General features: G+C 29.6%; 1 protein-coding gene across 1 annotated transcript; it reads right to left on the bottom strand.

Moving 5' to 3' along the window:
• Positions 1-4,425: 4,425 nt before the first annotated feature.
• On the bottom strand, positions 4,426-8,342 carry LOC114192055 (LEAF RUST 10 DISEASE-RESISTANCE LOCUS RECEPTOR-LIKE PROTEIN KINASE-like 2.1). The gene is made up of 3 exons (XM_028081610.2): positions 7,253-8,342; positions 5,900-5,938; positions 4,426-5,667 (listed from the first exon to the last, which is right to left on the bottom strand). Exons 1-3 carry the CDS (start codon positions 8,037-8,039, stop codon positions 4,550-4,552), a joined length of 1,944 nt encoding a protein of 647 aa, XP_027937411.2. The 5' UTR covers positions 8,040-8,342; the 3' UTR covers positions 4,426-4,549.
• Between the last annotated feature and the right edge of the window lie 4,119 nt (positions 8,343-12,461).

Below are 12,461 nucleotides of genomic sequence, written 5' to 3'. Positions count from 1 at the left end.
ATTGCAGACGTTAGAGACACAGAGAGACAAAGATTAATGGGTTTTAAGTGCTCAAATGTCCAAGTTGTTCTGCTAATCTTGAAAACAAAAATCCCCCAGTCAAGTTTGTGAATAATAAACCATATAAAATAGAGATAAACATGTATGGTTTGGTTTGACACTAATGTTTTTATATTCAAATTAGAGTTTTGCTTTTCATAATTCACCTTCATTTTTTATATAATTTTCATAATTCACCTTCATTACTATACATTTACTATTTTATATATCTCTCACTTAACTAACTCGACCATAAAAGTTATTTTTTTATATACTCCCATCCATTCAGAAGAAAGAATTAACTACTAATTTATTGAAAAGCATAAAGATCTTTGTGGAGATCTTCTCTTCCTTCGAAAATGATTTGATTCATCCTTTGCCACAATAATTACCCTCTTTTATAAGAATTCATAGGTACTTTAATTTAATATTCGGCCTTTGTGTTAACCAATTTTAATTGTGGATGAAAATTGATGGTATAGTTAAGGATATTTTTATGGGATTAATTAGCTTTATAATTGTGGGCCAAATCTAAAGTGGTGTGGCACTTTAAATATGCCCTAACCTCTCGGCCTAAGAAAATAACTAACTGAACCGGGCCTCTGACTAGTATATAAATTGGGGACAATGACACACATTTGACCCAAAACAATGGAAAATCAAATGATACAGATGCGTGAGAAGACAAAACTCCTCGTGCAATATTTGATCCCATCAAAGGGGTCGTTTAATCCCATAATTTCAGTAATACCATAATATTTGTCATGCTAGAAATCTTATATAGTGAACTAACGTAAAAAGACATTTTTTTTTATTTTTCAAAACTTTTCTTATTTATTTTAAATAAAAAAAGTTGACAAACAATATCATGTTTTGATCTCTTATTTATTTTTATAAATGTTCTGTAATTCTCAATTAAAAAATAAATAAAAGAATTTGTCTTTCCATCTCATTTTCTTGAAAATATTTATTCTCATACACGTCTAAGTGTTTTCGACTAATGACAAAATTGAACGTAACAATTGCTTGGACCATAAACTAAAGAAAAAGGTTATTGACTCTCCACATTCAAAGCAATCTCTGGTTTCTAAAGTATGGGTTGGGCTTTGTACACTATTTTGTGCGTTGAAGTTGTTTTTTCTAAGTATAAATTTTCGTTATTTGACTTCACACTATGTATGCTGTTTTTCTCTTGAAAAATGAGGTAAAAGAAGAGTTTAGTTTCGATTATTAGGAAATTACATCTAATTTATAAATTAGTCAAAATGAGGCGAACCCCACAAGGGTATATTTGTTGAAAATTATATGGTTGAAAACTGATGAATATGAGTGATGCGAATAAGAAAAGTGGCAAGGTCATGGTGGATCTTGTGGGTCTCCCCATTAGCATTTCACTTCCATTTTCCACCACAATTTCTCCCAACACGACCACACTCAAAAACATCCATCAAACTCTGCTTTTGTGCTTGCAAAATTACTATTGTAGCAATTCAATTTCAAGTTACAACGATTCCTAGGTCATGATCATTAGAAATTGCGTTAACTAGTAATAAATAATTAAAACTGAACCCCCCTCTTGTGTGTGACCGATAAACAGAATATTTATTTCACACAGAAAATATATCTTAATTTTGTAAATTTTCACCGTAATGAAATGAAAGTCCTTAAAAAAGTGTGAATGTTATGTTAGAATTTCAATAGGCTTGCTCTAAAGGCCCAATCATCAATGACCCAACAGTTTCGGTTAGCTATGACCCAATCAAATTTAGTGGAACAAATTTACCTTTCCAACATCCATAACCACTGTTCAAAACAAATGAGATAAAAAAAATGTTCAATATTGTAAAACAAATGTAATTAATAATATAAAGAGGATTTACTTTTTTAGTGTTCATATTGTACTTTCAATTTTACCTTTTAGTGTGTACTGAAAAATATTGTTTTCTCTTTAACTTCTAATAAATTTTATTATTTAAAAAATTAACAAAACTTAAAACATAAATACAAACAATAATCCTTAAAATAGGAGATTACCAAAATAATACATAAATCAATTTTGCAATGTAGTGAACAAATGTAATTTCAAAATAATTAAACTATTTATTTTAATATCATTATGTGATATGAAGTATTTAATTGTAATATTTATATAATCAACTGTGAAAATATTTTTTATACGAAAAAATTAATTAAGTATTTTTATCATATAATTAAGTTGAATTGGGTTTATTGAATTTTAAATTCACAAGGTTATTATTTAACTTTATTTTAGTCCAACATAATGAACAAAATTTGCACCCAATTCGATTTACTCCGTCTATCTCGTTAAATATAATTAGGTTACGTTATATGAGTTTCTCACTCACCCCCATAACATTTCAATCACTCACGTTACTTTCTGATAAATATTGAAACGAATATTTATACATAGTTTTCTTTCTTTATATATATATATACTTATTTTTCATTACATGTTTATTCTTACCATTAACTTATCGACACATTTTTTTTTACTATTATTATTATTATTAAAAAATATATCATAAATTTATTTTATCTTTAGTTGATGTTAAACTTTTCATTGAGATATATATATTATATATGTGAAATTAGTTATTAATTGTGATTTAATAGTGATTCGATAATAGATAGCCAATAGCATGTAACCCAATAGCTCAATAACAAGTGACGCAATAGGTCCAACAAGCGAAATATAGATTTTAGATGACTCCAGTACTATATTAAATTCACTTATATATTATAAATATGTCTACAAGATATCTATTAAAGAGTTAAAAATAATGATAGAAATCTTATTAAACACTACTTTTATTTATTTGTGAAATAATTTTAAAGTAGTACAATAAAATATAATTTGATTTTTTATGTGTAGTCTAAATTCTATTTTAATAATAAATATATGAGAAAAAAATTGTATCTTAATGATAAAGTATAAGATTAAATTGTACTTCAGTTATAACATATAGATATACCTATATGAAATAAAAGATGAAGGTGAAAAATCTCTCCAAAAACTTTATTTTAGTTTATTTCAATTTTAAGATTGAACTGAAATCACAAAATATTTCAAGATGAAAAATAATTCTTTTATCAAAAATAAACTATGTTAAATTTACACTTGTTTCATTCAGATCTCACCAAAATTTGATTTACCAAAACCCAATCTAACATATGCAAGGTGACACACGTCTAATTTAATATCATACTAAATGCACATTGATATGGCTAGAAAACATGTATTTCCAAGTCAAATAAAAAATTATGTTGATTAGTCATATATTGAATAAATGACTTATTTTGGTCCCATTTAAAAGAAATAGAAAATTGAACCTTTCATTTTAAAAAAATACGCAAATAAAAATAATTTTAATTTTTAAATGTATCATTTTGATGTAATATATATATATATATATATATATATATATATATATATATTAAATGAAAAAATAATATATTTAATTCTTTTAAAATATAGTTATTATATGCTAAAAACGGATTTTTTCTGTCTAGGTTTATTTAAAAATTAATTAGACTAAAATTAATCCCCTTCAATTTATATCGTTATTTTGTAACATGATCTAATCTGTTTTGAAACTTTTTTGGGTCACTCATCAATTTAAATGTATTTCACTTACTGTACACATTAAATCTATAAATGTTATTAATTCCAAAAATTCCGAGATCACAAATTAATAGAATATTTTTAAGAAACCTCCTAACTCGTTTTTATCCCAACGGGTACTTTTTTTTTCTTCTAAAACTATCGGACAATTGTGCCTCAGGAGAATTACTTATGACCATGTCTTAAATTTTCAATATAAAAAAGAAATTAAACCATATTTAAAAATACATTTTATAATATGTTTTAAAACATTACTTCTTTTATTAGAAAACGTGTTTGAAATGCAAGTCTACTCATAATTTACTTGCGGTTTATCCATTTTTATACTTAAAAAAAATTAACAAACATTTTTATTGACAAAGTTGATAAAATTATTACATAAACTAATTTTCTATCTTTTTATGAAAGTTACAAGAATAAAATAATAAAATTTTAAGATCTTTTATACTAAAAATAATTATTTGTCAAAAGTTTATCAAAAAATATCATTTCTCTTAAAAAATATATAAAAAATAGTATAAATCCATTTCCCGCATCAAATTTGGACTTCTTTTTCTTTTTTATTTTTTATTTCCATATAAAAAACCACTTGGAAGTCTAAAACTATGTACGACATGGGCGACTGCAAAACACCAGGTAATGTTTAAATCTTATTTAGCAAATTCATATTTTGACTTTGTAGTTTATTATGTGGTTTATTGTAAATATTAAATTACGTCAGAAAATATAAAATAAAAATTAAATTGTAGAAGTCGAAATATTATTTTCTTTTTATTTATTGTGCATAAATATTAAAATAAAATAAACAACTATATAAGAAATAAATATTCGTGTTCTAACAAATTAAAAGTAAAAAATAATTGCTTCTCACAAAGCTATAGTGTCTCCTGAGAAATGAAGCGAAGATGGTGAAGGAGAAGACAAAAACGGTTTAGGCGGAAGTTGCAATAATTCAACTTTTTTCTCTAACATTTCCACCACGCTACTTATTGTTGGTCGACTTGAAGGGTGGGTTTGTATGCACCATAAACCTACCAAAGCCATTTTTCTCATCATTTTGTCATCACCTTCATTCTTTACAATTTGCAGACCAAGCTCTTGATTTGATTCAAGACGATCGTAAATCCAATAAGGAAAATACAATTCACTTGAACACTCGATTTCAACCTTAATATTCTTTCTTCTTCCAACCATTTCCATGATCATCATTCCATAACTGTAAACATCTGATTTATGTGACACGGCGCCAAAGTTTCTGCAAAAAACTTCTGGAGCAATATAACCTGCAGTTCCTCTTGCACCAGTAATGGATATCGCACTTTCTCTCATTGGACATATTTTTGCAAGTCCAAAATCTGAAATTTTGGGGCTAAAATTCTCATCCAGTAATATGTTGTGAGGTTTTATGTCAAAATGCAAGATTCTAGTGTTGCACCCTCTGTGTAAATACTCTAATCCACGAGCAATGCCAATTGCAATGTTATACATTAGCTCGCAATCCAATTCATGAGCAACCTGTAATGGATTTTTGTCTTCATATATGAACTTGTCAAGAGATCCATTACTCATAAACTCATATATTAGAGCACGTTTAGAACCATCGAAACAAAATCCCAGGAGTCTGACAATGTTAACATGTGAAGTCGTACTAATACTTGCGACTTCATTGATAAAATCTTCTCCTTTGCCTCTTGATTCACCTAAAATCTTTACTGCAACAACACATCCATCATGTAACTTCCCTTTATATACGCTACCGAAGCCTCCTTGCCCTAACTTGTTTTTAAAAGAGTTGGTAATTTTCTTAATCTCTGAATAATTGTACCTAGTTATAGGAAGAGGTCCGTGTTCCTTCAAAAACTTCTGAATGACATGATGGGTTTGATTATCCCTCCCAAATAAAAGAGACGAGGGAAAGATCTTTGTCCTCAACCAACAAGCCAAGACCACCACCACTACAATTCCAACAACCCCCACTGCTGAAGCTGGAGAATTTATATAATATAAAAAGAAAATTGTACAGCGTAAGTATTTTATGAATCAACACATACATTGTTCTATATATATATAACAAAACCCAATATAACGTATAAATCTCTTTAATACTTCGATAGTTATCTCATGTATTATAAGAAAAAAAAAGTCTTTGTAGAATAATTAATTTTCAGACTGTAGTAATAAAATAAAGAAATTGAATTGAATTTTGTAGTGATCTACCTATTTTCACCATTGTAGCCTTGTTCTTATTGGTAATCACTGCACAAGACAAACAAAGATATCAAAGCGAATTTCAAATGCTGGATATATTATTTAGGTTGCTAATATATGATTTTTTTTTTCTTCTGCGTATGTATTAATTACTATTTATTTTGATTTGCGTCTTAAGAATATTTAAAAAAAAATATTTTGATCACTCAATGTTATTAATCATAATAATCAATATATTTTATATTGTGTAACGACCAACACTATTAATACAAAGAATGGAAAAAAAAACTTAAAATTATACGACACATTAAAGTTCAACTCACAAACTTGCATAACCAATTGAGCTATATAAACATAAATATCTTTTATATAAACATAAATATCTTTTCCGTGCTCCTCATTTTAAATATAATAGATTTAGATCTCTCGTATGTATGATTGGTTACGGTGAGAAAAAAAAAATGTTGATGAGTGAATAAACTAAGTATTTTTTATTTTATTTTATTTTTCAGTTAATTTTATATTAGTCTGTAAATTCTATTTTCATTTATTTTCATTTTCCTTTCGCAGAACATCTTTAAGTTTCTACTTTATTTTTTATTTTATTTATTTTTCTCCTCGTTACCAAACATGTCATTACAAACATTTATATTCTTTCAACAAAGTGGTAAAGTGTTACAACCATATTATTACTAAAAAATTTATATTTATGTCAATTTTGCTTTAAATTTTTTTTAAGAAATATTTATAAATTATTATGAAAATTTTGTTACAATAAATTATTACCAATTGTTTTTAAAATATTTTATATAAAACATTTTTTACAATAAATTTTGTAAAAAAAAATTATTTATTTGTCAATTAAAATTATTAGTAAAAATAGTAGGAAAAAATATTTTCTTATAAATTTTTTAATAAATTTATATAATATGAGAACTTTTAATAATATATTTATTTAAGCAATTTTCAACTATGATATTTATTTAGACTAAGTCAATCTAATTGTATGTTTCTCGGTAATTAGTTTTTCCCTTCCGAGAGGTTACATCAAATTTTTTTTTATTTGTTGATTGAGAGAATATTAAAAAGAAAATTGTTTGATAATAAAATAGAAGTAAGATAAATTTATAATATAAATATGAATATTAATTTCACATTACAGGCTATCGATTTTGCAAGTTTTAGTTATATTTAAATTTTATTTTTTCAAATGATATAATAAAATTTATTGTTGTTTTTATTGGGTCAGTCAATATCGAACCAATTTACTGACTTCTATAGTTACCTTTTAGTAGAAGCAAAAAGTAACTATTTAATAAAGTTACTTTTTAGTAAAATCAAAGAGAGAAGAGTGAGACTGACCTGGATCAACCGCACCACAGCTAGCAGAATGAACTCTGTCAGTGCAATAACACCTGAAAGTGTACAAATCTGAATCGAAACCGCACCTCCCTCCGGTGCTGTTGCAGACGCTGCAGTTACTCGCAGTCCACGACAGCAAAAACCCTTTTCTCAAAGCTTCACCGACCCCTCCTATTCCATCTTCCACAACCGTGTCCACTACCTCACCCTTGCAATTCGCTGCCACAAAGCTTATAAGCTCATCTCTTTTATCCAATGCCAAAACGGAACTCGTCTGGTTTTCTGCAGAACACCCAACCCTGTGTTCGTGAAGCGAAGGTGCGTCACAGCCGTAGAACAACACCATGTCCGTTTGATTTGGAGCAACACGGAACTCGTTACTGGGAGGAAGAGTGAGATTCTGAGTTGGAACAAGACAACCTCCGGTGGCGTTTGATTGCAAAGTTGAGAACGCAGCATTGGACACTCGCAGGGACTGATCTTGGTAGAAAATTTGATGAATGAAGTATTGGGTGTGAGAGAGATTGAGGGTAGGGGAGCCATCTGGGGCACACGAGATTTCAAAACCGGGGCTCCCACAGTAAGATTCTTGCGTTCCTTGAATGTAAAAGGGAAAGCTAATAGATTGGTTGTTGTTGGGGCAGGTTTTGGGTGCACATGCAGTGAATTTAGGGTCGACTTGAGAAGAAGTGATTTGGACAAGAAGGTAGAAGATGATGATGAAGGAATTGGTGATGCGAAAATAGAGGGGTTTGAGGATAAAAAATTGGGAGTTTGGGTTCATCATCTTGGATTCTAGTTGTGGATGCAGATCACTGAAGAGGGAGGAAAATGAGTGTATATTCTCTCCCTGTTAACTTTTAATTAATAATCTCAACAAACAAAAGATATTTCTTCGTTCATTACAAACGGTTCCCTCCAACAGCCAAGTCGTACAAGTTTACCAACTTATTGTAAAAGAAATACTTTACTAGCCTCTTACTGGCAAATAGTGTATTTCTTTGTAAGAACACAGCTAGTTTTCGATTTCTTTTTATTATTTTCCTCCATCCAGAACTTGAAAAACAAAAATAGGACCCTCCCTTCCATTCCTTTGAGATTTCCAACTTCGAGTTACTTCATAATTTTTCAAAATATTTATGGTGTGTTTCAAAAAAGCTTATTTCCTTCTCTTTTTTGTTAAAAAATTATTCTGAAATAGCAGTGTTTTTAGCTAGTCAAAATTGGATGTGACGTATAATGTTCAAGTTGGGAGCATTGTTTGGTTTCATAATGATCACATGGGTTTTGCGCAACACTTTCTACGCGCAATTTGTTTATTTTCTAAGCCTTTGCTTCCTGTGTCCCACCGTTGACTTGGACTGAGCAAGAGCATACCAAGACTCATTTGCATTTGTGGATAGGGGAAAGAAAAACACACACGGACCTCAAGATTGTGTGAAAAAAATAATAATTAAAAAGTCCTTTTACTCTGAATATATAGCTCAAAGTATAACATTGATTATGACCAAAATCAATTAGATACTAAAAAATTAATATTTTGAAGTGTTATTTATATTATGAATGTTATGTGTTACCTATATCTCTATGGTTTTCTTTTTCTTTATTTAAATAATCTAATTCTCTCGTTACTTAATCCAACTAATGCAAAAGTGTAAATTTTTCATTGTTTAATTTTTTTTATACATGTAGGAACGACAAATGATTTCAAAACTATTTAAGTTCATCCCTATTTATATATAAAAAAAAAAAAAAAACACACTCACTTTAACTAAGTACATAAACACAGTAATATTATTCGACTTCTTTTTAAAACCGAAAGGTATGCCCTGAACTATTATGTCTCGCCTTAAAATCAATACCCATACACAATAATTGCTTTCTTATACGCGCAAAAATATTTATATTAAAGCTATGTTTATATTTAATTTTATAAAATTTTAAAATATAAGTTAATTGTTTTAATTGTAAAATAAACGAAGAATTACGTCCTGCTTGTATAAGTATTATTCACGTGTAAGTGTAAGGAGTCATGGTTGAAATACAATTAAAGTTTGAGTTTAAAATCAGGGTAAGGAGTTAAAATACAATTAAAAATGATAATATTTGATCTTATAAATTGGAAATGTGGAAAATATTCCTTATGTAAATATCTCTTCTGTCATCATAATTGTGTCAATATCTGTCTTTGTATTTTATATATATTTTAAAATACTTCAAATTTTTTATTTTTAAGTAATAAAAGGAGTAGTAAAACGGATTGGACCCAATAAATCAGTCACTCGGTCTACGTTAAAAAGAACAAGATGGGTTGAAGATTTCGACCATCAGCTACGTTAAAATGTATTTTCTATTCTTAACAAAAACACATAATTCAAATATGATTGATAAATTTCTCAAATTTGGATGGTTAAGAACATCTAGAATAAAATAGTGAAGTTAAATTTTTATATCAGTGTTCTTTTTAACATGATATTAAAAACATAGTAACAAAGTTATAATTGATAGCAAGTGAGCGAGTAAAAAAATCATGATAAACATTATCATCTATCTTTATGTTTTTAAATTCTATAATTATTTGGGTTTTATTTCTTAAAAACTAACATTTTGAATACTTATATTTCAAAAAATTGAAAATATATTATTATATTCTAATAAAAAAAATGAAGAAGTACAACAATTTGGGAGGGTCAAGACTCCCTACAAATAAACAAAGTTTCGTTATTGATCGTGTCATCCGTTATCAGACTATTAATTAATGATTAGTTTCATACTTAAAATGTATATACTTCAGTGTAAAAGCGTGTGTTGAAGATCTCTTATATTGACTAGAAATTGGATAAATCTACAGTATTTAAGTGGATATACATTTTACATTACAAATCGATTTTGTGAGGTTTAGTTAAATTTAAAATTATTTTTTACCATAAATTTTTTATTTTCCAAGAGACACAAGATAATGTATGCATCCATTTTCCCAGACAAATTGTCCCGAGAAAAAATAAATTGTTATAAATTACAAAATTTTGACTTAATGATCGAGGCAACTTAATAATAAGTGAAAAACAAATTTGTAATAGAAAAGGTATATAATAATATGTTATGCATAAAGAGAGCATCATGATATTTCTTTCATTTGAAAATTTACAATTATAAAATAATTTTAGGTGTGAATATATAAATTTACATGAATGTGCAAATGAGTCAAAATGTTTCCAAGAGAGTGTGAGGTTACTTGTTCAAGGTTTGATGGTTAACGAGTGATGTCACTGTATGAATATGACCGGTGCAAAAAATAAAGGTGGAGTTCTTTTCGGAGCACCGCATGGATCTTGTGGATCTTCCATATGCATTTCACTTCCATTTCCACCATACATTCTCCAAACACAACCACATTCACAAATCTTTCATCAAACTCCCTCCTTTTGTGCTTGCAAAATTACTATTCTTCTAATACAATTTGGGGGGCTTCTCCCTGCACCCCAAACCTTCTCCTGTATCCTCAATAATTACCCTTTTGACTCTCTGTTTTCTTCACTTCCAAACCAACTCCACTGCCTCCTTCTCCTCTCGTTTCTCCTTCTCCATCCTCTCCTCTCCCTCCTGCCCTCCAACGAAAACCTCGCCTTCCTCATCGCCTCCTCCACCCACTTCCCCGCCCTCCATGGGCCTTCCCCAACCCTCCCTCAGCTCAACCTCCTTCGCCACATTACCTGCGATCCCTCCCTCAGCGACATCAACGACAATCACATTTTTAATTTTAATTTTTTTTTAGAAACGGATTTCGGAATCTGTTTCATACTTTTCTAAAACGGATTCCGAAATCCGTTTCATAAAAAAACATGAAAATTTATGAAATGGATTTTGAAATCCGTTTCATACTTTTGATTAAGGTCAAAAAGGTAATTATTGGGGTACAAGATAAGGTTTGGGGGTGTAGGGAGAAACCCCTACAATTTGAAGGTATCATACTTCTCCTGTCATGGTGATAAGTGCCAAAATTTAGTAAAGATTCATAACAAACTCTGGCACTTATACTTTAAATTTGTGTTCATTTCATATTGATTCTCCCTAAATCTAAGTTTTAATCACATGCTTCCAAGTTTTGATTTAAAGAAATCATTTGATCCTATTTTGTGTGTTTTTCAGGAAAGATTAAAGAGAACTCAAGAAGAGTGAAGGAGAAAGTAAGAAATAGAGAAAATAGGGAAGGAATGCTGTTAACTTCGCTCAAAACCAAAGCATTCTCGCCTAAGCCAAAGCCACTACCGCCATTCTCGCTTAAGCGACGCAGAATCTCGCTTAAGCGAGAGTTCGTGCAGTGGGGACCCTCTCTTGCCCCCATACTCGCCCAAGCGAGCTCAGATGCTGCCAATCTCGCCTAAGCGAGACCCTTTCTTCAGCTTGAAGTACTCTTGCTCGCTTAAGCGAGATGTTGGCTTCAGCACATCTCGCCTAAGCGAGAGGCTTTCTTTAGGATGAAGAATGTTGTCTCGCTCAAGCGAGACTTTGGTAGCTTGAGCGAGACTTCGTGGGTATATATTCTTCATGCATCAGAAAGTGATTTTTCAGCTTGGAATTTTGGGAGAGAAGAGGTCCATGCTGCAGAGTTGATACCAGGAGCATCAGTTTCTCATTTTCTTCTTCTTCTTCTTAGCTCATAGGATTTTGATAGCTACCATGAGTGGCTAATCTTCTCCGTGGGATTGAATGTAATCTACTCGAACTTGGATGTAATCTGGTGATATTTATATATAGCATTTCTGTTTTACTCAGTATTGGTATTATTGTTCTACTCTTAATGCTTACTTCTATCTGATCAATAGATGTTTTGATTTTGATTTTTAGAACTGACTGGAAAGTATTTCTGAAAATCTGATTTGAACAATGATACTTGATATACTGTGATGCTAGGAATAGATCTCAATATATCAATTGCTTTTAATACTCGACCGTAATGCTGGATAGTTTGTTGAATATGTGAGGAATCAATATTCAGGAAACCAATCTTATGAATTTTATACGCGAGGGATCGGTATAAATGATTTTTGAGTGTGCATCAATATTGGTATTTTCAGATGTTATATTTTATATTCATCCAGATTACAGACAAGGGAGATAGCTGAAATTCAATCCCAGTTTCTTTTACTGTATTTTTCTAAACTTTTCCGCTTTTACTGTATTAATTTTATGCAAAGGTTAATGTCAA

Source organism: Vigna unguiculata, chromosome 7 (assembly GCF_037176805.1).
Source record: "Vigna unguiculata cultivar grain cowpea cultivar isolate G323 ecotype 2 chromosome 7, ASM3717680v1, whole genome shotgun sequence".
NCBI lineage: Eukaryota > Viridiplantae > Streptophyta > Magnoliopsida > Fabales > Fabaceae > Vigna > Vigna unguiculata.
Note: the sequence above shows the minus strand (reverse complement) of the source record. Positions and strands in the feature narration are given on the sequence as shown.